Source organism: Salmo salar, chromosome 02, assembly GCF_965601325.2.
Source record: "Salmo salar chromosome 02, fSalSal1, whole genome shotgun sequence".
NCBI lineage: Eukaryota > Metazoa > Chordata > Actinopteri > Salmoniformes > Salmonidae > Salmo > Salmo salar.
In genome coordinates, this window is record NC_138292.1 from 28,607,946 (window position 1) to 28,634,126 (window position 26,181).

The following is a 26,181-nucleotide window of genomic DNA, read 5'->3' on the forward strand; positions in this document are numbered from 1 at the left end:
AGCTTACAGACGGTAGGCAATTAAGGTCACAGTTATGAAAACTTAGGACACTAAAGAGGCCTTTCTACTGACTCTGAAAACACCAAAAGAAAGATGCCCAGGGTCCCTGCTCATCTGCGTGAACATGCCTTAGGCATGATGATTGCAGATGTGGCCAGGTCAATAAATTGCAATGTCCGTACTGTGAGACGCCTAAAACAGCGCTACAGGGAGACAGGATGGACAGCTGATCGTCCTCACAGTGGCAGACCACGTGTAACACCACCTGTGCAGGATCGGTACAGTCGTGGCCAAAAGTTTTGAGAATGACACAAATATTAATTTCCACAAAGTTTGCTGCTTCAGTGTCTTTAGATATTTTTGTCAGATGGAATACTGAAGTATAAATACAAGCATTTCATAAGTGTCAGAGGATTTTATTGACAATTACATGAAGTTGATGCAAAGAGTCAATATTTGCAGTGTTCACCATTCTTTTTCAAGACCTCTGAAATCCACCCTGGCATGCTGTCAATTAACTTCTGGGCCACATCCTGACTGATGGCAGCCCATTCTTGTATAATCAATGCTTGGAGTTTTGTTTGTCCACCCTCCTCCCCAGACCTTAATGGGATTAAGGTCTGGGGAGTTTCCTGGCCATGGACCCAAAATATTGATGTTTTGTTCCCCGAGCCACTTAGTTATCACTTTTGCCTTATGGCAAGGTGCTCCATCATGCTGGAAAAGGCATTGTTCGTCACCAAACTGGGAGAAGTTGCTCTCGGAGGATGTGTTTGTACCATTCTTTATTCATGGCTGTGTTCTTAAGCAAAATTGTGAGTGAGCTCACTCCCTTGGCTGAGAAGCAACCCCACACATGAATGGTCTCAGGATGCTTTACTGTTGGCACGACACAGGACTGATGGTAGCGCTCACCTTGTCTTCTCCGGACAAGCTTTTTTCCGGATGCCCCAATCGGAAAGGGGATTCATCAGAGAAAAGGCCTTTACCCCAGTCCTCAGCAGTCCAATCCCTGTACCTTTTGCAGAATATCAGTCTGTCCCTGATGTTTTTCCTGGAGAGAAGTGGCTTCTTTGCTGCCCTTCTTGACACCAGGCCATCCTCCAAAAAGTCTTCGTCTCACTGTGTGTGCAGATGCACTCACACCTGCCTGATGCCATTCCTGAGCAAGCTCTGTACTGGTGGTGCCCCGATCCCGCAGCTGAATCAACTTTAGGAGATGGTCCTGGCGCTTGCTGGACTTTCTTGGGCACCACCAAAGTGTGATTTTGAATAATTTGTTAGTCACCTTTGAGATGTTTCATCTTGTTACAAATTCAAACACACACAGGAAAAAAATATATACAAAAGGTCCTTTATTTTTCTAACACACATTGAATAACTTAAAATAAATTCCAAATGATCAAGTATAAAAATACAAATCTACAAAAATAAATAACCTGATTGTTCAGCACAATGATGGGTTCCTCCTAAAGGGTGTGTGAGTTGGCTCTCAATTGCTTACAAATCCACCCTCTCCTCCCCTTTATCAGCACTGAACAAAAAAAAAAAATGCTTAAATAGTGGAAGCTCATCATTAGGCTGGCTTTCGCCTGGTCAATTCTTTCAGATCAGACAAGGTGAGGACAGATTTGTAAGTAATTAGAATGAGCCCATGTCCCATGTTTCAGGTCCTCCAGCTGAAGCCCGGTCCGGAGCAGGGATAACCACTCCCTGTCTCTGAAGTTCTCTCAAGACGTCCAGGATAGAGTCCAGTTCCAGACGGAAGACCTCCAGCTCCCGGGTCTTCTCCTGAGCCAGCCTCCTCCAACGCTCCACCTCAGACTGCTGCTCAGCCTCCACCACCAGCCGAGTTTGACCTATCACCTGCAGGATGGCACCGTGGGCATGTGTTAATGTTCAGTGTTTGGTCATTGTGTGTTATTCAGTGTTCTTTCTGTGGGTGGATTTACCTGCAGCTGCTCTTTCTTCGTGTGTGTGTGTGTGTGTGTGTTCACCTGCTGGAGCTCTTTCTCCCTCTGAGTGTGTCGTAGCTCCATGCTGTGGATCTTTCTCTCCAGGCTAGTGAAGTGTCGGAGCTCTGGGCTGTGGCACTCCTTGGCCTGCTTCAGCTCCTCCAACAGCCTTGTCAGCTAAAGAGATGAAACAAGCATTAATGTTGTGCTTTTCCCGGGAAACAGTCACCTTGTGTTGTTTCCTTGCTATGACACTTCAAGTACTGTGATAATGAGTATTGTGACAACACTAGTGTGTTGATGACGTTGAGGACGATAAATGTGATCTGAATCCCAAGTACCTGGTTCTGTAGGGTGTCCTCCCTCAGCTTGGACACAGCCAGAGCATCTTTGGTCCCCTGCAGTTCCTTCACCTGGTCTCGCAAATGCTGCACCATGATCTGAAGGTTCATAAAAACAAACCCATTTATCCAGTTGATACGTTATACCTGGAACACTAATAACTCAATACCAATAACTTTCAGTTGACATGTGATTGGTCCATTGTGAGCCTTTACCTCCTGCGCAGTCACCTGATTGGTCAGTTCGGCCACTTTAGAGGAGGAGTGGGCAAGGGCGTGGCCGGTAAGCAGGCGCTCCAGCTCCCTCTGATGGTCAGCCCTGAGAGAGGACACCTGCTCTGCTGAATGCTGCTGTACCCTGCAGGACAGGTAGATACACCACCATAAATCATATAGCATCCTCTAACCCAGCGCTCCAGAGGGGTAGCTACGATGTTAGCTAGATTTACTCAATGTTTTCTAAAGCTAGCCAATCTTCAGTTAGTTTCACATTCCAGCTCAGGCTTCATCCGTATGACGGATATTGCTCGTCCGCCTGCCACCAACTCTAGCAGGCTTGTAACTGTGTGCATGTTGCACGTGGCTAGCCAAACGCTGAACTCTTCATTGAGACAATGCTGAAATATCAATCCATGGGCGAGTCAGTGCCACATTTTTCATTTACGCCGAGATCAAAATGAAACAAAATTAATCAGGATATGGTGTAAAACAGGCTTTTAGAATGGTGCTACTAATTACCACAAACATGCAGTCAGACCAAACCACAAACAGGTACCCAAAACAACCACAAACAGGTACCCAAAACAACCACAAACAGGTACCCAAAACAACCACAAACAGGTACCCAAAACAACCACAAACAGGTACCCAAAACAACCACAAACAGGTACCCAAAACAACAAAAACCACCCAAATGATCAGTTCAGGTTCACGTTTCGATGTCAATAATGGCTTGGTCGACTGTGTATTTTAGTGACGCTGATTATCATTCATATGGTGAGGTCATGAAACAGTCAGGCCAAGCTGCTACTAAACCTCTGCTGCCTTCCCCATTTAACACAACGGGTTTTGTATTTTCACTACGACCTACAAACACGCACACACTTTCCCGTTGAACTCATCTTTTTTTTATCAAATCCACAGGACATCAAACAATAGAGGTAAGACCGGTATAGATTGAGACATGACATGTAGTATTTTCATGTCTTAGTAAAGGCTTTTCATATTCAAATTCGAAAATCCTGTTCAGATTTCTCACAAAATCAAGCTTCTCTCTAAAATGTCAACAGAGCACAGTGTATACCAAGCTTTTCATTTTAAAATCATTTTACATTTAATTCAGCTTGTGTAATGCTAATTTTGCGGCCCGCGGAAGCAATTATCCTCCTTTATTGAGATTACCTGTGATTAGTATGTAAATCGGTTTGTCCTGTCTGTTGACGCATACAGATGTTGGTACAAGGTGCTGCCAACACCAGATGGCCAGGGACGCTGTCTGCGTTCCGAATGGCAACCTATTCCCTTTAATGTGCGCTGCTTTTGACCAGAGCGGTTTTAGGTACTTTTGGGGTGATTAGAAGTGCCGTCTTTATTTGATTACTTATCATTAATGCTGTCTTTGGTGTGCTTATCAATGCATGAGCACCTTTCCCCCCCACTCCTATTGATAAAATCATTGTATTTACCAACATTTTACTGTGCATGAAGTTTCAAATGCATTCTGTCATTACTAAATGTGTAATGTGAAGCATTTTAAAACACAAAAAAACATTGATTAAATATTTTATTAATCAGTCGTCTTCCTCAAACGTAGGGGATGACGTAATGTTTGCGAGAGGTTGGGAATCTGAATGAATTGATCCTCAACTCATGGCTCAGACATTTAATTCAGGATAAATGGAGTCAGCCATGAGTTAGCATGCGTTGGAGCAGGTTAGTTAGAAATGTACCTGGCTAAAAGGGGAGCCACTTTCATAGTACAGGTTATCCTGAGTCACCTCACTAACTCCTCAAACCAAGTATGTAGTATAGGGCTCTGGACCCTGCAGGATCGGTAGAAACATGTTACACCATCACATATCATCTAACCCTAATCCTCTGGTGGTCAGCACACCAGTGGCCTTATTTACAACATTACCTACGTACAAAATAAACCACAAAACATGCATTCCGACAAAAGTTGTCATTTACAAAATAAAAGTTGACGTGAGAACGTGCTTACCTACTCGTAAACTTCAGACCATGCGTACACACAATTTCTAGTGGTTGAAGTAATGCATTGCAAGGAGGCAAGTAGTATTTTATGCAAATAAGGGATGACACTCTTATTCATGAAAAAAAAAAACAGCAAAGTATAATAAGATGCAAAAACATTTGATCACATTTGCCATTTCTATTAGAAACCGCTTTGGGCTAATTCCAACAGTTCCAAATGAACTGGAACAATAAGGGTGTTATTGTCACCATAATAGGTGAATGATTGGCAGTTTCCAGGCGGAGTTTTAATGCTTGTTCACGACGCGTTCAGTTTTAGGATTGGTCTGATTTCTATTGGGAAGCATGTGTGTATGTATGGTGTATGCCAAGATCATGAATCTCAATATTTGTATATGTACGCATTCTTTTCAGAAATGGCTTACGCAAATATTTAGTGCGAAATTAACGCAATGTTTATACATGAGGCCCCTGGACCCCGGTGGTCGTAAACATGTCGCATATTACAACCAGTGGAGGCTGGTGTGACTTTAAAAATCGGAGGACTATTTCAATGTAATGGCTGGATGAATGGGATGGCATCAAAAGCATGTATCAAATGCGTGCCTAGGATGTAGGGATTTTGGGTCTATTTGGGATTGAGAATAATGTTGACATCTCTCTGAGTGCATGAGTGTGTTGCAATTATATATTTAGGGTTCAGTTATAAATTACCACGAGCCTCGGATCAGAGAGCCATTTTTGGGAGTTTATTTTTGGTGGTCTCGGACAATTGCATTAGTGTGGGCTGCAGTTTGCAGCAGGGCTGCCAGAGAAAAACAGCTAATTAGGTGCAGGGCTTGACATGAACTTTTTTAGCCATTTGTCCTTTGGACAAGTGGGACAGATTTTTTTACTTGTCTCCCCAATTTTCTTCCTTAACACCCTTTGACTTAACATAAAATGCATTACTATCTTTTTTTACCATAGAGTATCAGACAGAAATGTAAGCTACACTTATTCTTTGCATCTTAAAGCCTGTCTCAAAATACAACACTGCCCCTTTAAATGCTCTCCTGGAGGATGATTGGCCACTCTTGGTAGTTTATAAAATATCACAACATTACAATTACAACCAAATTCTTTCTATGCCTTTATAAAATAATTCCCTCCAGGGCTTGAAATTAAGGGCATCCCATCCTCCCTAAAAAAATGTCTTCAAAACAGACTCTGGGTCAATAAAAAAATGTTTTCAAAACAGACTCTGGGACGATAGATACAAAATAAATACAACCGCTGCACATACAATTTAAAAAGCAATAAGGCTGATGAAACAGATCAGACCGTTTAGCTTAAAATGTTTTATTTCTTCATATTACAAGCTCAACGAGCACAGGAATATTCCAGTATGCGCAGGAATATTCCAGTATGTCTGTATGGAGGAAACTGTTTGTACACAAAGCCTTATAGAAGCTCCATCAATGAACAACATTCTACCAATGAGTCAGGCACCTGTACAACCACTGAACTACTGGAGTCCTTTGTACTGAAAGTTTTTATTGTGGGTCTAAATAAAGCATTCAAAATGAGTATGTGTGTGTGTGCGTGTCTACATACCTGCGAAGCTCGGCCTGGGCCTGGGCGGCTGCAGCCTGCAGTACCACCCTCTCCTTGTCCCTCTGCAGCTCCAGCTGCTCCAAACGCAGCCTTAACCCCTCGCTCACCTGCAGCACCTCTGAGATGTGGCTCCCAGAGAACGCTGTGGGCTGGTAGTCCTTCTCATCCTGAGTGGGAGGGAACGTTGCGATCTCTCCCACCGTGCCTCCGCTCTCCCCTGGGGTAGCCACCACCATGGGTCCTTTGGATCCAGCCGCCTGCCGCCTGGCCTCCCCAGGCCCAACACGGCCCTCTGATCTGGAGCCAGGGCCACACAGCATGGTCTTCCTCTCCCTCTGGAGTCTCTCTACGGTGCGGCTCAGCTCCTGGACGCTGCGGGTCTTGGCTGACAGCTCCTGGTTGAGTCTCTCTATCCGGACCCCCAGGGCCGTCTCTGCTTGGCGCTGGTGACGAGACGGGCTGCGTTGGGGGGCTCTCTCTGGCTCGGTGGTAGACTGATGGATTGAATTTATTTAAATAAAATACACCTGCTCCAGGTAACATTACATACAGTCGTGGTCAAAAGTTTTGAGAATGACACAAATATAAATTTTCACAAAGTCTGCTGCCTCAGTTTGTATGATGGCAATTTGCATATACTCCAGAATGTTATGAAGAGTGATCAGATGAATTGCAATTAATTGCAAAGTCCCTCTTTGCCATACAAATTAACTGAATCTTCAAAAAACATTTCCACTGCATTTCAGCCCTGCCACAAAAGGACCAGCTGCCATCATGTCAGTGATTCTCTCGTTAACACAGGTGTGAGTGTTGATGAGGACAAGGTTGGAGATAATTCTGTCATGCTGATTTAGTTCGAATAACAGACTGGAAGCTTCAAAAGGAGGGTGGTGCTTGGAATCATTGTTCTTCCTCTGTCAACCATGGTTACCTGCTAGGAAACACGTGCCGTCATCATTGCTTTGCACAAAAAGGGCTTCACAGGCAAGGATATTGCTGCCAGTAACATTGCACCTAAATCAACCATTTATCGGATCATCAAGAAATTCAAGGAGAGCGGTTCAATTGTTGTGAAGAAGGCTTCAGAGCGCCCAAGAAAGTCCAGCAAGCGCCAGGACCATCTCCTAAAGTTGATTCAGCTGCGGGATCGGGGCACCACCAGTACAGAGCTTGCTCAGGAATGGCAGCAGGCAGGTGTGAGTGCATCTGCACACACAATGAGGCGAAGACTTTTGGAGGATGGCCTGGTGTCAAGAAGGGCAGCAAAGAAGCCACTTCTCTCCAGGAAAAACATCAAGGACAGACTGATATTCTGCAAAAGGTACAGGGATTTGACTGCTGAGGACTGGGGTAAGGTCATTTTCTCTGATGAATCTCCTTTCCGATTGTTTGGGGCATCCGGAAAAAAGCTTGTCCTGAGAAGACAAGGTGAGCGCTACCATCAGTCCTGTGTCATGCCAACAGTAAAGCATCCTGAGACCATTCATGTGTGGGGTTGCTTCTCAGCCAAGGGAGTGGGGCTCACTCACAATTTTGCCTAAGAACACAGCCATGAGTAAAGAATGGTAACAACACATCCTCCGAGAGCAACTTCTCCCAACCATCCAGGAACAGTTTGGTGACGAACAATGCCTTTTCCAGCATGATGGAGCACCTTGCCATAAGGTAAAAGTGATAACTAAGTGGCTCGGGGAACAAAACATCGATATTTTGGGTCCATGGCCAGGAAACTCCCCAGACCTTAATCCCATTGAGAACTTGTGGTCAATCCTCAAGAGGCGGGTGGACAAACAAAACCCCACAAATTCTCCAAGCATTGACTATGCAAGAATGGGCTGCCATCAGTCAGGATGTGGCCCAGAAGTTAATTGACAGCATGCCAGGGCGGATTGCCAGGGCAGATTGCAGAGGTCTTGAAAAAGAATGGTCAACACTGCAAATATTGACACTTTGCATCAACTTCATGTAATTGTCAATAAAAGCCTTTGACACTTATGAAATGCTTATAATTATACTTCAGTATTCCATAGTAACATCTGACAAAAATATCTAAAGACACTGAAGCAGCAAACTTTGTGGAAATTAATATTTGTGTCATTCAAAACTTTTGGCCATGACTGTACATGTAAAACATTTATCCAGGATTAATTATTAAGACTTACTTCCTCTTAGGTGGGCTAAGTAGACAAGAGAGAGGCAGGCCTACCTGTGCCTGTTGTGTGAGCTGCTCCTGTAGGGAGTGGACCTCAGCCTGTAGGCTTCTCTCTCGACTCTGATGGTTCTCCTTCAGGAGCTCCAGTTCCTGCTGCAGGGAGCAGACCTGGGCCTGCCAGACCCCAGGAGACCCGGTCTGGACCGGGTGTTTCTGGCTTAACCGCTGCTCCAGATCACTGATCTGCTGCTCATACTGGAGCTACAGACACACAGTAAAATTAGTCTACTTTTATATTTAGGGGATTTATTTCCATTGATACAATTTATTGGTCTTAACACATTTCCTGAGAAAAAGCCTTTTCCCCCCCAGGGCAGTGTTGGTCTAATGAAACATTACATTAAGACTAATGACATACATTTGGAAAGGATAACAAATATTGTACAGAGGAGGAATCACTGACATCCTCAACGTCTCCACCGTGAGCTTCAAACAGAACTGTCTATTCAAGTGTTGTGTTGTACAAGGCTGTTGGAACTTGCCCTCTGACCCCTCTCTAAAAAGACATGAAGAGAACAGGGTGAACAGCGAGGACCCCTCACCCTGTTCTTATCTTTCCTTTGTGTGAGAGAGGACATTGAGTGTTTTGTGTTGAGGATGAACATTTCAGGTAGTTCTAAGACCCAGTTTGAAGCTGTTGTGTTTACAGCAAGGCCATGTATGTCAGAGTAAGTCGCTGTAAGTATGTGTAGTGCTAATTGGTACAGGACTGTGAGGCCTAGTGACAGGGAATGGTAACATGAGTACAGCACTCAGTGCCACTCAGCTGAGAGTATGAACAGACCTTAATCCGCTGGTACTGCTGTTCCATGGCTCGGAGGCTGCGTTTGGCCTCGTCGTCACGGCTCTCTAGCTCCGCCTCCAGCCTCTGGATGCGCCGCTCCAATAGGGCCCTGGTCTGAGTGGGCGGGGAGCTCTTGCCCCCTCCATCCTCATCCACTGCAGGTGCGTTGGCTGCAGCGTAGATGAGCGCTGGGAGGGAGTTAGGGTTCCTCTGTCTGAGAATCTTCTCCATCTCCTTCACCTGGGAGAGAGGGGGAACAGAAATATGGCATGAGTCATGAGAGGTATGCCACTATCAGGGATACATGCACACACACAGTAAATATTTCTCAACTGACTCACCTGTCGTTCTAGGTCCTGTATCCTCTTAGCGTCTCCAGCTCTCTCTTTAGTCTTACTCTGATTGGCTCTCTTCCCCACCTCCATCTTCAGCTTTTCCACCTGATTGGAGGAACAAACGTTTCCTTCAAAATACTGACCTACAGGAAATGACAGTAATACAATACACACTCTCAAATAAGGTCGAGTTGGGTCCTACCTGCTCTGTGAGTTTGTGTGTGTCTGCGGTGGCAGCCCTCAGTCTGGCAGAGTCTCTGTCCAGCAGTTCCTGGTTCTCAGCATACCACTGGAGCCTCTTCTTCAGAACACACACCTCCTCCTTATGCCTGTCCTCTGCCACCTGCAGCTCAAAGCTCTTATCCCCTGGCAGAGACAAGGACAATAGACCACAGCATGTCACAGAGCTCCACTTGACTGTCAACCACAACAATGGGATGTTTTAACGGAGGTTTAAACCACACATCTGTAAAAGTCACTGGATTTGAAACAGGGAACATTGTCCTTTGGGAGTAGAAACAAGAGGTTTGATTCCACAGTCAAGCCTCCAGGTCTCTCACACACTAACCTGAGGTGTAGACGACCTGCGCTTTGGCCAGGTCTCTCACACACCAACCTGAGGTGTTGACGACCTGCGCTTTGGCCAGGTCTCTCACACACTAACCTGAGGTGTAGACGACCTGCGCTTTGGCCAGGTCTCTCACACACTAACCTGAGGTGTAGACGACCTGCGCTTTGGCCAGGTCTCTCACACACTAACCTGAGGTGTAGACGACCTGCACTTTGGCCAGGTCTCTCTCACACTAACCTGAGGTGTTGACGACCTGCGCTTTGGCCAGGTGTCTCTCACACTAACCTGAGGTGTTGACGACCTGCGCTTTGGCCAGGTCTCTCACACACTAACCTGAGGTGTAGACGACCTGCGCTTTGGCCAGGTCTCTCTCACACTAACCTGAGGTGTTGACGACCTGCGCTTTGGCCAGGTCTCTCTCACACTAACCTGAGGTGTAGACGACCTGCGCTTTGGCCAGGTCTCTCACACACTAACCTGAGGTGTAGACGACCTGCGCTTTGGCCAGGTCTCTCACACACTAACCTGAGGTGTAGACGACCTGCGCTTTGGCCAGGTCTCTCACACACTAACCTGAGGTGTAGACGACCTGCGCTTTGGCCAGGTCTCTCACACACTAACCTGAGGTGTAGACGACCTGCGCTTTGGCCAGGTCTCTCACACACTAACCTGAGGTGTTGACGACCTGCGCTTTGGCCAGGTCTCTCTCACACTAACCTGAGGTGTTGACGACCTGCGCTTTGGCCAGGTCTCTCACACACTAACCTGAGGTGTAGACGACCTGCGCTTTGGCCAGGTCTCTCACACACTAACCTGAGGTGTTGACGACCTGCGCTTTGGCCAGGTCTCTCACACACTAACCTGAGGTGTAGACGACCTGCGCTTTGGCCAGGTCTCTCACACACTAACCTGAGGTGTAGACGACCTGCGCTTTGGCCAGGTCTCTCTCTTTCCTCATCATTTGAAGGTCCACCTCCAGGGCCTGTTTCTCCTGCTTCAGCCTGTGGGTCTCCTCCACCAGTCTCTCTTCAGTCCTCTGCACACACACACGGTCAAAGGTGAGACTGGTCCTTCCCCTTTAAGATGAGTTGATTGTTTCATCTCCAAAGTAACATCTAGGCCTTCCTTTTAGAGGTGATTGTGTGACGTGACTGAACACTCACCTGTGCTGCCTGCATCTGGTCCTGCAGCTGTGTGATGCGCTGAATATGGGCCACACAGACTACATTACCCACAGTCCTCGGCGAGTTGCTCATCCGCTCCCTGGGCATAAATAAGCGTCAGTGTTAACATTCAATGACGTGGATAGGTACGTGTCTGTGCATATGTATGTGTCAACTCACTTGGTAAGGGCCAGTTCGTTTAGCAGCCTCTGGTTCTCTGTGAACATGGCCTCTTCATTGAGTTTACCCTGAGCCTGAAGAGCCTTCATCTGCAGGTACAACTTCTCATTCTCCTGTTACACCCCCCCACACACACACACACACACAGCAAGCGACAGAGAGAATCACATTAAGTGTCTCAACTATAGACCCATCTGGGTAAATTAGTTTGATCAGAAATACCTGTTCTATGCATTTAACCTACATCAAATCAAACGACTAGAAGCTGTGAGATGAGGGAATACATTCAGCATGCCTAATGAAGAACTGCTACAGTTCCATCATGGTGGTGTGTGTGTGTGTACTGTAGCCACTGAGTTTAGGAGCTCGGCTGTAGGCACTGTGATTATGAGAGGTTATCAGACAGTGTTATTGTCACATCTCTAAGCTGGTCACAATCTGGAGGAAAAAAGGCTAACTGTGCTGCCTGCTACAAACCCACACCCCCTCCTGGAATTAAGTCCGTGAACTGAGGAATTCCATTACCCTGATCAGTGGCCTGTATATATAACCTCTGCAGTCACAGAGACTCTGGGTAATTGGGATGGATTCAAAGCCAATGAGTCACCGCCAGCCTGGCGCTGAACAAATGCAGTACAATTAAGTCTTGTTTCCTTAAAACGCAGACTGGAAGAGAAAAGACCAAGAGAGATGGCCAAACAATCACAGAGTAGACAGAGACAAACAGACGTGTGTACGGACCTGCTGGTATCCCTGGATGATGGTCTCCTGTTCCTTCACCTCTTTCTCTATCAGTCTGAGTTTGCCCTCAGTGAGGGGGTCCAAGGGCCCGTCCAGACCACGACCCAACCGGCCCTTCTTCCTGCTGTTGGCCTCCTCCGTACTGTGCAGCTGAAACACAGGGGACAAGACTCACAAGTACACATCACAAATAACACACGAGTGATGTCTGCATCTACTACAGTTTGAGCTAATTTAACTGGTCTTCAGTGAATGGCAGAGATATCTTAGATAACATGCTATTGTTTAATGGAATATTTTATTTTGCTCCTGTATCAGCTGGGTCCTTCACAACTGCTTTATTCAATAGCTTGAATAACAGTATTACAAAACTGAGACACACAAAGCAGCTAAATAAAATGAGCAGTGCTGGTGCCATAGCAACAGGAGTGCTGACGTAGGGGTTTTAAACTGTTCCGACAGTCAACGAGAACATGTTATTTCCTGTTACAATAGAAGGATGCAGGAAGTCGGTGGTCAAACAGATGGAACTATGCTCTTTAGAGACATGACGGTCCATGTGAATGTAAGTGTGTGTGTCTCCCTCTACCTTGCTCTGCAGGAGGTAGTTCTCCTGTCTCAGTGAGCTGAGCTCTGTGTCGTGCTGCAGCAGTAGCTCTTCCTCTCTGGTGTGGAGCTCTCTCTCCCTCTGGGCTAGCTGCAGTCTCAGCCTGGACACTAGGGGGCTCTCCTCCACCTCCACAGACCTGCCCTCCTCCCTGGGCTCACTCTGACAGAGGGGTAACCGCATGGTTAGAGTCTTTTATAATGGATAGTTGCTAGCACTTGAATGTATATTGAAGGCCATAATGTTGCGAAATTCAGCACCAAGAAGGCAACAATAATTGACTGCTATATTCATCCAGGTATGAACACACACTACATAAGATCCAAACTGAAATCAGTCAATCAGACTTATGATAGAGCAAGGAGCAATCAGCTGGGTTGGACAACTCAACAAAGTAGAAGTCACGCCCCTATCATATGACCAGGTGAACGGAGAAAAACATCATACTCACCTGAAAAGAAATTGCAGCACACTGATGAACGAACTTGATGCGCCACAGACTGAAAAACAACTCCAGTATGTTGACTTACTTTCCTCTCTGATGGACGCTCATTCTCCTGAGTCTGGTTGGCTTCCTGTTGACCTTTGGTTTCCCAGGAGACCGTGTGACTGGTATCCTGGCGACCTCTCGTCTCCATCTGATGTTGTTGCTGGAGGAAGGCAGCGAAGGACTGGACCCCTGCCACCAGCTCACTGCTCACCCTCAGACCACCACAGTCTGGATCAGGAGTACAACCACACAGCAACATTAGTCTGGATCAGGAGTACAACCACACAGCAACATTAGTCTGGATCAGGAGTACAACCACACAGCAACATTAGTCTGGATCAGGAGTACAACCACACAGCAACATTAGTCTGGATCAGGAGTACAACCACACAGCAACATTAGTCTGGATCAGGAGTACAACCACACAGCAACATTAGTCTGGATCAGGAGTACAACCACACAGCAACATTAGTCTGGATCAGGAGTACAACCACACAGCAACATTAGTCTGGATCAGGAGTACAACCACACAGCAACATTAGTCTGGATCAGGAGTACAACCACACAGCAACATTAGTCTGGATCAGGAGTACAACCACACAGCAACATTAGTCTGGATCAGGAGTACAACCACACAGCAACATTAGTCTGGATCAGGAGTACAACCACACAGCAACATTAGTCTGGATCAGGAGTACAACCACACAGCAACATTAGTCTGGATCAGGAGTACAACCACACAGCAACATTAGTCTGGATCAGGAGTACAACCACACAGCAACATGTGGGAAATGTTAGTGTTATGTATTATACTGTAGTAGTGTTGTGCTATACTACTTAGATATAGTTCTAACTCTGATACAACATATTTTTTAAGCACATTTACACTACACCTACTAGCTTTGGTTGTCAATGTGTGAGGAGTTCCTTTTCTCCTACCTTTATCTCTCTCTGAGAGGAGGGGGCTGAGGCTCTGGTATGTTGCCTGGCTGAGAGGCTTCCTCTGGGTTAGAGGAGAGGGGGGCTTGGCTGTAGCCTGAGGTCTGGTAGGACCGGATTTCCTAGTTCCAGAGGTCCTGGTGGCCCCGGCTGATGGTTTACTCTCCACTCTACCACTGCCAGGGGCAACATAAGGCTTCCTCAACGAGGATGTGAAGGGACCAGCTACCGTAGAACGTCCAGGAACCTATGAGAAATATGATATTGTCAATATACAAATCATGTCACCATCTACATTGTAAATTGTACATTGTAAATGATAATCACCTTTGATGCAAATCAAATGTTATTGGTCACATACACATATTCAGCAGATGTTATTGCGGGTGTAGAGAAATTATTGTGTTCCTAACAGTGCAGTAGTCACTAACAATTCACAAATCTAAAAGTAAAAGAATGGAATTAAGAAATATATAAGTATTAGGATGAGCAATGTCGGAGCAATGGCTATGTAATGTGGAAACAGTTCAGGTAGGTGTGAACACCTGAATCAGTGTGGTTATGTATGGTAGGGTTAAGTGCTTATTAACAAGGGCTCCGTTCCCGTCCCTTACCTGCTGGCTTCTCTTGTTTCTGGGTTTAATGGAGGTCAGGTCAGGGGAGGAGCTGTCCTGATCCTGCCTCATCAGCCTCTGTACCTCCTCTCTGATGCTTCTGGGACGGGGGCCTGGGGAGGCCGGAGGAGTGTCTGGCTCTGCTGAGCGTCTTGGGCTTGACTCACGGGATCTACGGCATAAGGACTGGCCAGTCTTCTCTGGGCTGAGCTGGGTCTCACTGTGAACACACAGCTCATGTTAACGTCTATCCACTCCATTCTGTACCTTCCAGAGAGTGTCGGTTGTCCTTCCCTACTACAGCCCTGTGACAGACAGCTGTAGACTCACCTAGCAGGCTGCAGAGTGAAGCCTCTGGTGTCGTCCATGCTGTCTGGTCGGATGGGACGCATCAGCTCCTCTGCAGTGGGCAGCTCTGAGAAAACACATCGAAGTTAATCAATCAATCATGAATCAATCAGACATTCAAGTCCATTTGTAACACCTCAACACAATCTTACAACTTCAAATGTACCATCTTGTCAGAATAAGGATGGACATGTGTGGATCTGCAGTTAGTTACGATTGGAAACACTATTCTATTTACTTGACAGGTTCACCACAGACATATCAGTGGTGGAGACTGACCAACCTGACTCTGTGGTGGAGACTGGTGCTAGTAGTGTTCCTCTGGAGAGCTCAGGTACAGAGGGAGAGACAGGAACAGGACTGCTCCTCCTCCTCTCCCTCCTGACTGGTGATGAAGGGTGGTGATGATGGTCTGAGTCCTCCAGAGAGCCACTGATCTGTCTGTAGGCATCCTGTAGAGCCTCCATCTCACTGGCCCCACTCTGGCCATACGACTGGGCTACACAGACCACACAGGAACACCACCAAGTTCACCATCATCCGTCACCACCAAACTGACACAGATGAAGCCTAATCCACATAAGTGTCTAGGGGTACATAGCTACATCCAGTAGGACCTGACTGAAAGTCTGTCTAGTCTCACCTGGTAGTGCCGTCTCTATGAACTCCTCTGCTCCCTGGTTCCTCCCTGGTTCCTCCCTGGTGTCACTGTCCTCTCCAGGGGACAGGAGTTCACCGGTCGAGTCCAGAGAATCATGGAGGGACACTTACACCAGGAAATGATGTGATCAGGACAAATAGAATATTGATTTTAGGGGTAGGTCAGTTACAATACTTTATGAATAGAGGACGGTGTCATAAAGGCAGGAAACGATTCATCAGGAATAAATCACATGCCTGTGAAACAGGGGTACTGTTAGAGGAACCAGAGACACTGTATACTGTGTACACAACACACACTAGTGTTGTCACGATACAAGGTTTAGTATCACAACGCTCGATACCATCACGATAGTCGATACCACAGCAAAAAAAGAAGTCGTATTAGCCAGTCACAGAAAACTAAACTGGGTAAGCAATAAGACGAAGCAATAAGAGTGTGTGCATGTATTGAGTTATTGAACTTGTTTTGGCTGATTTCATGGGACTACAGATGAAAAACAGTTTCCCTTCCATTTGGGATTTATTTTATTGTACTGATCAACAACATTTGCATTTCTTTTACAAAAGTGTGGGCTGTCTCTTTTAAGACCCATGACGTCATTCACACACACACACACTCAGTGCGAGGCTCTATGGAACGGCATTTGGGTCTTTGCGTGTCAAAATTTGACGTGTATCTTTTCTGACACGCAAAGACCCAGAAGGCTTTCCATAAGGCTCGAGAAAAAATGATCTTGACTGGGAGAGACGTGAGGTGGGGAAGACGACGTGAATGAATAAAGTTTTTGGGGAGAATCAGCTTTGAAGCAAGCAATATTTTCATATCACAAACAAGGTACCAGGGTAGTGAATTGATGTTAGCGTCAGCTGTAAGCTAGCAAGGAAAATTAGCCTACAAAGCTGAAAGCTACCGGTATCTTCTTGCATTGCAAAGTGTTCTAGCCTGTAATGGACATTGTTTTGTGAACAGTAATTAACAGTTTCAACATTGAAATTACTTAAGTGTTAACTTCTGTGCAGCATAAGTGCAGTGATTCCTCAGGACAGGCTAGCAATGAGTAAGAGGAGCAGGCACAGTGCTCTCGCGCTACAAGGGAACATCGGCTGTGCTGATAGAAACAGACTTTCCTCTTTCAATCAGTAGACGTCGTGAGACACATTTGACAGAAGTACCGAAAGTAACAAGAATTCTAGTATCGAAAAAGTACCGAAGTTTCGTATATCGTGCAGCACTAACACACACACTAAAGACTTGCTTCCCAATCGCCCTTGCCCCAAAACACATGTAAATACTGGACTATATTGTGCCTTCCTGTATTATACTTATGCTATAATGTTAATTCTGTTCTACAGAGCCATTTACTTTAGGTTAGTATTTTTCTATTTTATTATTGTTGCTGCATTGTTGAGAAGATAACTGCAAGTAAACATTTTGTTGGACGGTGTAAACCATGTGTATGCAGTACATAGGGCTAATAAAACATGAGAAACATACTCGTGCTGAATTAAAAACCCACTCTGACCCAGAAAAGAAAAATGGATGTTGGTTTATAATACCTTTGGTGAGCATGGCAGGCCTTTTAGGCTTCTGAAAGAAAGAGAGAGAACAAAACGAGATGAGCAAAACAAAAGAGCCATGCAGTCAGTCGCCCACCACATACTCAGCCAATCACAAACAAGAGACTTGGCACACCCACCATTAAAGACCCCTTCTTCTCACTCTACCTCTTGAGAGAGAGCTGGGATAACTGCTGAATGCCTTATTACCTTTATAAATGGTGGCTTTTTTTAACCCAAAGTGATTAGCATGAGAGCAGCACAAACGACTCCTGCTTACAACTCATCATGGGGCAATTCTACATGATGCAATTACAACCAACGTTCGGGTTTAAACCTCTGGTTCAAATCACTCCCTTACAAAGTGTTATTAGAACTAAATGACAACATTTTCAAATCAGACTCGCATAAAACCTAGTCTCACCCAATTTCTCACCTCCTCAATGACCTCATCTTCGAAGTCCTCATCCTCGCTGTAGTGGGGGGAGGCTGCAGCAGGCAGACAGAATGACAGATTCACTCATGAGCTACAATCACGCAGATGAGGTATGTGCAAATACTTGTCTGACAGAGTGCCACTGTAAATGACAACAGACCTGGGTTCAAATAGGATTTGTTTCCTTTCAAATACCTTAACGGCAATTGATTGAGCTTGCCTGTTGCAATTGAACCAACGGAATCGTCCCAAAAGCGCAAACCCCCCTCAACTTCAAAGTATTTGAAAGAAAACAAAACCTATTGAACCACGCAGGGTCTGGAGTAGTGTGAGCATAGAGATCCTATTAAATGATTATTATAATTCCTAATTCTATGAGTGCATCATCTGTCCTACCTGGGGAGAGTCGGTCAGACTCCATAGCTCTCTCCTCCTCTCTCTGATCGACCGCCGCCACAGCCGCCTCTGCCTTCCTGGAGAAACAGCAGAACAAGTGTCATTCACAGATCACACGCTGGGAGTGACAGTAATGACCTTACCCAGCCACTGCCTGCAACACTGAGGGTCTCCTTGGGACAACCCCAGCAGTGGCTTCAAAAGGCAGCAACAGCTAGGCCTGGGGCGACTTGGAGTGTCATGCTCCGGAGTGAAGATGCCTCTAGTTACAGATCTAGGATCAGCTTGTATTCACAAAGTCCTAACCTTAACCACTCGAAAGTGGAAACGCAAAACCGACCTGAGACCATTGTGTAGAGACAACACCCCCCTTAGCTCCGTGGAGTGTGGTAGATACCTGAGGGTGGTAGCGGTGGTGGAGGCGCTGGTGGAATCCAGATCTTTGTTGAGTCTGGAGTAGTCTATTGTGGAGGACGCACCTCCCTCCAGGTGGGCAAAGAAGCGGGCCTTCTCCTCTTCCTCCTCCAGGCTGTCCATGCCCAGACCAAGACCCACTGCAGCATTCTGACCTGGTCCGGATGCCATCACAGAGTCTGGGTAGACACAATCACAGACAGACATGTTTCAACCATTGCTACTTTCAAAGAGTTTAAAGTAAAATAGTTTAAAGCTGGCACGTACAGCTGCTTTCATGTCACTACCCTGATGTCAGGTTAGCAATGGATTGAGCTAGATCTGGTGACATCATAGAGAGAGTATCTATCCATCCCTCCTGAGCAGACTCACCCTCAGGCTCCAGACTGTCTCTGCTGAAGATGACAGGCTCTGCCCCCTCCTCCTCCAAACCCCTCTCTACTCCCTGATGCTGCAGCTCCTCTTCCTCCTCCTGGATGGGCTGGGATCTTCTCAGAGACTTACAGAACGTCTTCTCAGATCTCAGCAATCCTGGAAAACAACAAAAATAATGGACTGTTCAATTCAGGTAATTACAGGAAACAGAAATTGCTCTTGCTTTAGGCTACTTCCTGAACTGAAAGAGGACCTGTGGTTGTTGTATTGGCCTTACTGTGGTCAGACAGCTCAGCACAGGACTTGAAGAGCTAAAAAAAAGGAGTCTGTCCATACAGACACCAAGCTGACAATATTCCAGACCGTGTTTGAAATTCCACTATGGTAATGTAGCTCATTAGCTGTGTTTTATCATTTGCAGGAGATTGACATCCTGGGGTATACAGGCCTGCAGAGCCCCTCAAAGGCCATGCGGTCCATTTAAGAGGGGAACAGCACACACAGAAGAGAGAAGACAGAGCAGTAGAGCTAACTTTGATCTCAGCTCCACTACCACTTGCTGCCAGTCTACTGGAGGGAGGGTACTGTAGAAAAGCTCCATATCCTCATAAATATTCAAATGGTTTTGCAATACAAATAGCTGTCAAGATAAAAAGATTTTCCTAAGTTATTCTCACCATGTCAAAACATGTCTTAACTTTTCCATTTCAGCACTGAGTGAACATCGTGACATTTACAGAATGAAAAACAAGCACTGGTTATAGTAAAAAAAAAAAACAAGCCCTAATCTCAGGCTCTCCAGAGTTAGACTAGTAAAAGCAGTTGGGAGTAATTTTACTCGTGAAAAAAATTTGCCCAAATGAAGCGCTGAAACTAACGGTAAAATAGTTTGCTTGAAGCATAGCGCTCCTCGACACACTGAATTGTCTGGCGTTGATAGAACATGACCGGATTTAGCACCAGTAACCATAACACCTACCCTTGAGGTTCAGAAAGTTCTTTATTTTTTCCAAAGCTATGCTTTTAATTTGTTAATTTACAGCGCTCCATTAGCAGAGGAAAACAAAATAAATATCAAAAGTTACAAGGAGACAGAGAGTAAACAGTATGTTTTACAAAAATTATGGTTTCAGTCATAAAAACCTTGAATTCCACCTTTGTAATGTGGATACAGGTCTGGGAAGTATGGCAACACGAGACTAGTCACACTGATGTTGAATATTCACCTCCACTTTCTAGTCTACCAGGGCAGCAGGTTTGGATCTGTCTCTAGCTACTATCATTATACCGTACTAGTCTAAATACTAGTCTAACTACTAGTCTACCAGGTTTGGATCTGTCTCTAGCTACTATCATTATACTATACTAGTCTAACTACTAGTCTACCAGGGTTTTGGGGGATTTGTCTCTTATCTAGCTACTACGACTTTACCATCTTCAAGACCCTGTGAGTCACTATCACTGCTGTGACTGTCCACTGGTGTGTCGCGGAGAGAGGTACTCCCCTCAGGACTAATCCCTCCTGATGCATTATGGGAGCTCTCATTCATGGGAGGGCTCCCCTGCCTGGCAGAGTGGGAGGAGTCGTGTTCTGGGCTGTTATTTTCCAGTCCTGCAGCAATGTGAGAAGCAGCATCCTGATTGGCTCCATGGACCTTGTCCAGCTGACTGAGCTTATCCAGAGCTTTGCTGCGAGGTTTGGGGGTGGGCCTTGTGGGGGCTTCCACTGTGACAGCTAACCAATGGAAGATAAGAGGGTAGATAAAGATGAGAAAGGAATCATGTTCTGTACACACAAATAAAAGGATCTCAGGGAAAGGGACACCTTCAAAGAGTAGGTGGGCAAAAGGAGAGAACTACTAAATGTGAGCTAGAAATATTTAAGGGTTAGCTTGGAGGAAGGGAAGATCTAAGGCAAAAAAACAACAAATATAGCAAAGGAGAGGGCAGAGGGCAGGACTAAAGCTAATGAGAGAAAGTGAAGGTTGGCAGCATGTCACTGCACTAACACCAATGATGGGGAGACAATGTGCCATTGGGTGGCCCTAAGAAACTAGGGGGTTACAGGAGTGATTCCTATACCCTGAGGGGGGCTTTTCATTGGGCTGCTCTCACTCTCATCCTCCTGAGTTTTCACCACAGCCTGCTGCTGGGGCCTTTTGGGTTTAGTGAACCTGCGTTTGGCAGCCTCTGCTGGGGACAGGTGAAAAGAAAGACGAGATGGAAGAGAAAGGAGAGAAGAAGGTGGGGGGCAGACAGCTATAGAAGAAGACTGATATACAAATGCGTCATGAAAAGTCGACTGACGTAAACCAACCAAAGATGAACTCATGAAAGGAGTCAAACCATAATTATCAGGAGAGTAGCAGCAGGGAACAGGTTATGATGCTGAAATTAAATGCAACAGATGTTCCAGGAATTACAGAGCAGATGAAAAATCAGCACATAGTCACAGTGTCCCTCGAAAGATATTATAACCTTTCAGCATGTCATGAAACACGCAAGCACAAAGAAACATACACAGAATGAACCAATGACAAGCACACACACGGGGGGGAGAGAGAGAGAGAGAGAGAGAGAGAGAGAGAGAGGAGAGAGAGAGAGAGAGAGAGAATCCTAACTGAACTGAAGCACATCAACCTACACATCCCTGGCTTTGCTTACCTCTGCCAGGTGTCTCTTCGCTGTCCTCCTCCTGCCACCACGGCACAGGGGCAGCTGATGTCTTCTTTGGGGGTGGTTTCTGAGAGGCTCTGCCCAGGCTGTCCAGAACACTGGAGCGCATAGCACTGCCACCCAAATCCACTGAGTCATCTGAGACAGACTGAATACAAGTCAATGGGGACTAGGTTAAAGTAGCCATCTAGCTAGTTGGTTGAGTGAATACATAGTAGTATGGACACATATGAAAAGGCTGGTTATCAGTATCTTTGGTGTGGATATAAAGAAGGGCCGTCATTAGTGAGTAACTTTAGCTATGAACACCCAGAATTGCAGACATAGTGCTGCTATCGTGTCTGCAGTAACGTTAAACTCACCTCTTTCAAAAACTGCTCGAACTGTTCATCAAGCTCATCTTTCGTCAGTCGATGTGCCATGATTCCAGTCAAAGATGATAGATAACTAGCTAGCTACCTGTATCTTGCCGGGGAAAAAAATGGGAGGATAACAGTGGCAGGATAACAATAGTGAGACGTTTGCGATCCAACAAGACTCAAACGCCTCTTTAACTTTCTAACAGGCTAGTTACCTAGGCAACCAACGTGGATGTAGCTTTTCACAATATTGTCGATCTTGCTTATTTAGTTAGTGTATTTCGCTAGGTAGCTAGCCTTGACGGTTGTAGCAGTTATACAAAATATTTGGTTGTAGCTAGCTAGCATGGTAACTCGCTAGCTAAGCTGATTAGCTAACTGGCTTTAGTTAGCGTTAGCCACCTAGCTAGCTAGCTGGCTTTAGTTAAGTAAGCGTCAGCCACCTAGCTATAGCTGGCAAAAGTGTCTTCTAGCTAGCTATCTTATTTGCACTCCACCAAAACATTCAATCAGTGGGATGCATGCATAACTAGCGACAAATGCATGGCTGTTGGTTTGCAAACTGTTATATTTGCAAACGTTAGCTACAGTAGCAGCTAACAAGTGTTTTGTGTTCATTGCTCCATAAAGTTCCCGCGACAACAACCGGGTGAGACCTCTAAGCCCATTGGTTGGCTATTCAGAGACGCATTTACGGAATGACCAATCACCATTATCCTTCTGCTTCTGATTGTTCGTATATATATTTTCCTTTTAAAATCCGTCCATTCATAATTAATTCACGCATCAGAAAAGTTATTATTATTTAGCCCGGGAATGGTGTCTCATATTTCCTGTCTGTGTCAATCTGAGTGTTTTCCTTCTGAAGGATAGATGAGCAACACATTCACACGCAGACATTGAAGTTTCAACCAATAGAAATTTTGCACAACGTAGCAACGCCCACTTCCGCTCAACATTCTACCCGATACATAGGTTCCTGTCAGCCTGATTCTTGCCGTACAGTACTAGCCTCGTTTTTATCGTTACCTCAGTATATAAATATAATAATATTTCTGTAGCGTTAATCATACTTGTTGAAAATTCTGTTTAATCTTTCAGTTAGTGATTTTTGAAATTCGATTGTGTTTTGTCTTTGTCTCTTTAGCCTGCAAACGTTAGCTATCAGTACCTAGCTAACGTTAGTGCTAACGACGTTAACGTTATTAGTTGATGCGGCATCTTTATTGAAAGTTAGGAAATTAAGATTTCATTGAACCTTCTAGTGGGCTTTGACGTCTGAAGAAGGGAGCAGTACCTTTGCTATTCCAGTGGAATATTACCATGTCCAAGAGATCCTCATGTCACTGATGGGAAGCATCAACTGCATCTGGGCTGTATCTTGCCTTACAAAACTACCAATTTGGGCCTCTTTGTGAAGGCATGGGCCAAGGAGCAATGAGCTACTACTGCAATGCATCTGCCCTTTTTTTTGTTGCTTTGACCGTCCACATTGTCTAACACCCTGTAGTCAATTTATTGATAAAACACCTCTGCTTATCCTCCAAAAAAATAGTTTTTATTTACAGTCACAATAGAACAGAAAAATGTAACTGAATATTTTAAATTATGAATTAATTGCAAAGACAGATATTGGTTTGTTTCTCTTAAATTAATTGAAAGATAAAGGAGCCTGTCCCTTGTTATTCAGTCTTTCCTGCCTAAGAACTTTCTTTTGCATGTACACATAAGTAGTACCAGTCACCCTAATCATTTTTAACATTTTATTTCACCTTTATTTAACCAGGTAGGCTAGTTGAGAACAAGTTCTCATTTGCAACTGCGACCTGGCCAAGATAAAGCATAGCAATTTGACACATACAACAACACAGAGTTACACATGGAATAAACAAAACATACAGTCAATAATACAGTAGAACAGAAGAAAACAAAAAGTGTATATACAGTGAGTGCAGATCAGGTAAGTTAAGGCAATAAATAGGCATGGTGGCGAAGTAATTACAATATAGCAATTAAACACTGGAATGGTAGATGTGCAGAAGATGAATGTGCAAGTAGAGATAAATAAATAAATACAGTATGGGGAGGAGGTAGGTAGATAGATGGGCTGTTTACGGATGGGCTATGTACAGGTGCAGTGATCTGTGAGCTGCTCTGACAGCTGGTGCTTAATGCTAGTGAGGGAGATATGAGTCTCCAGCTTCAGAGATCTTTGCAGTTCGTTCCAGTCATTGGCAGCAGAGAACTGGAAGGAAAGACAACCAAAGGAGGAATTGGCTTTGGGGGTGACCAGTGAGATATACCTGTGGAGCGCGTGCTATGAGTGGGTGCTGCTATGGTGACCAGTGAGCTGAGATAAGGCGGGGCTTTACCTAGCAGAGACTTGTAGATAACCTGTAGCCAGTGGGTTTGGCGACGAGTATGAAGCGAGGGCCAACCAACGAGAGCGTACAGGTCGCAATGGTGGGTAGTGTATGGGGCTTTGGTGACAAAACGGATGGCACTGTCATAGACTGCATCAAGTTTGTTGAGTAGAGTGTTGGAGGCTATTTTATAGATGACATCACCGAAGTCGAGGATCGGTAGGATGGTCAGTTTTACGAGGGTATGTTTAGCAGCATGAGTGAAGGATGCTTTGTTGCGATATAGGAAGCCGATTCTAGATTTAATTTTGGATTGGAGATGCTTAATGTGAGTCTGGAAGGAGAGTTTACAGTCTAACCAGACACCCAGGTATTTGTAGTTGTCCACGTATTCTAAGTCAGAGCCGTCCAGAGTAGTGATGCTGGACCGGCGAGCAGGTGCGGGCAGTGATTGATTGAATAGCATGCATTTAGTTTTACTTGCGTTTAAGAGCAGTTGGAGGCCACGGAAGGAGAGTTGTATGGCATTGAAGCTCGTCTGGAGGTTAGTTAACACAATGTCCAAAGAACGGCCAGAAGTATACAGAATGGTGTCGTCTACGTAGAGGGGGATCAGAGCATCACCAGCAGCAAGAGCAACATCATTGATGTATACAGAGAAGAGAGTCGGCCCGAGAATTGAACCCTGTGGCACACCCATAGAGACTGCCAGAGGTCCGAACAACAGGCCCTTCGATTTGACACACTGAACTCTATCAGAGAAGTAGTTGGTAAACGAGGCGAGGCAATCATTTGAGAAACCAAGGCTGTCGAGTCTGCCAATAAGAATGTGGTGATTGACAGAGTCGAAAGCCTTGGCCAGGTCGATGAAAACGGCTGCACAGTAATGTCTCTTGGCGTTCAAAGACCTTAGAAAGACAGGGTAGGATAGATATAGGTCTGTAGCAGTATGGGTCTAGAGTGTCACCCCCTTTGAAGAGGGGGATGACCGCGGCAGCTTTCCAATCTTTGGGAATCTCAGACGATACGAAAGAGAGGTTGAACAGGCTAGTAATATTTCGGTAGATAACTTTAGAAAGAGAGGGTCCAGATTGTCTAGCCCCGCTGATTTGTAGGGGTCCAGATTTTGCAGCTCTTTCAGAACATCAGCTATCTGGATTTGGGTGAAGCAGAAATGGTGGAGGCATTGGCGGGTTGCTGTGGAGGGTGCCAGGCAGTTGACCGGGGTAGGGGTAGCCAGGTGGAAAGCATGGCCAGCCGTAGAGAAATGCTTATTGAAATTCTCAATTATCGTGGATTTATCGGTGGTAACAGTGTTTCCTAGCCTCAGAGCACTGGGCAGCTGGGAGGAGGTGCTCTTATTCTCCATGGACATTACAGTGTCCCAGAACTTTTTTGAGTTTGTACTACAGGATGCAAATTTCTGTTTGAAAAAGCTAGCCTTTGTATATTTGTTCCTAACTTCCCTGAAAAGTTGCATTTCACGGGGGCTATTCGATGCTACTGCAGAACACCACAGGATGTTTTTGTGCTGGTCAAGGGCAGACAGGTCTGGAGTGAACCAAGGACTATATCTATTCCTAGTTCTACATTTTTTGAGTGGGGCATGCTTATTTAAGATGGTGAGGAAGGCACTTCTAAAGAATAGCCAGGCATCATCTACTGTCGGAATGAGGTCAATGTCATTCCAAGATACCCCGGCCAGGTCTATTAGAAAGGCCTGCTCGCAGAAGTGTTTTAGGGAGCGTTTGACAGTGATGAGGGGTGGTCGTTTGGTCGCAGACTCATTACAGATGCAGGCAATGAGGCAGTGATCGCTGAGATCTTGATTGAAAACAGCAGAGGTGTATTT

General features: G+C 45.4%; 1 protein-coding gene across 2 annotated transcripts; it reads right to left on the reverse strand.

Annotated features, from left to right (window-relative positions):
• Window positions 1-1,333: 1,333 nt before the first annotated feature.
• On the reverse strand, window positions 1,334-22,817 carry LOC106579429 (centrosomal protein of 162 kDa). Of its 2 annotated transcripts, none has more exons than XM_082961544.1 (27): window positions 21,970-22,817; window positions 21,596-21,755; window positions 18,929-19,087; window positions 18,540-18,735; window positions 18,143-18,219; window positions 17,747-17,799; window positions 17,311-17,341; window positions 15,734-15,856; window positions 15,374-15,589; window positions 15,073-15,157; window positions 14,743-14,962; window positions 14,129-14,375; window positions 13,230-13,417; window positions 12,682-12,861; window positions 12,093-12,242; window positions 11,352-11,464; window positions 11,172-11,271; window positions 10,918-11,044; window positions 9,640-9,803; window positions 9,444-9,542; window positions 9,103-9,342; window positions 8,313-8,519; window positions 6,107-6,600; window positions 2,513-2,654; window positions 2,297-2,395; window positions 1,998-2,132; window positions 1,334-1,866 (listed from the first exon to the last, which is right to left on the reverse strand). In XM_082961544.1, exons 1-27 carry the CDS (start codon window positions 22,027-22,029, stop codon window positions 1,642-1,644), a joined length of 4,290 nt encoding a protein of 1,429 aa, XP_082817670.1. In that variant the 5' UTR covers window positions 22,030-22,817; the 3' UTR covers window positions 1,334-1,641. The 2 variants fall into 2 exon arrangements, with proteins under 2 accessions (XP_082817670.1, XP_082817668.1); XM_082961542.1 differs by having other exon boundaries at window positions 17,735-17,799.
• Window positions 22,818-26,181: the final 3,364 nt, after the last annotated feature.

Coding starts and splice junctions, on each gene's coding strand:
- LOC106579429 (XM_082961542.1), bottom strand. CDS start 22,029: ATGGCACATCGACTGACGAAAGATGAGCTTGATGAACAGTTCGAGCAG. Junction 17,800..18,142: donor GTCTGACCGACTCTCCCCAG/GTAGGACAGATG, acceptor TGCCTGCTGCAG/CCTCCCCCCACTACAGCGAG. Junction 15,857..17,310: donor GCCTGCCATGCTCACCAAAG/GTATTATAAACC, acceptor TCCTGGTGTAAG/TGTCCCTCCATGATTCTCTG.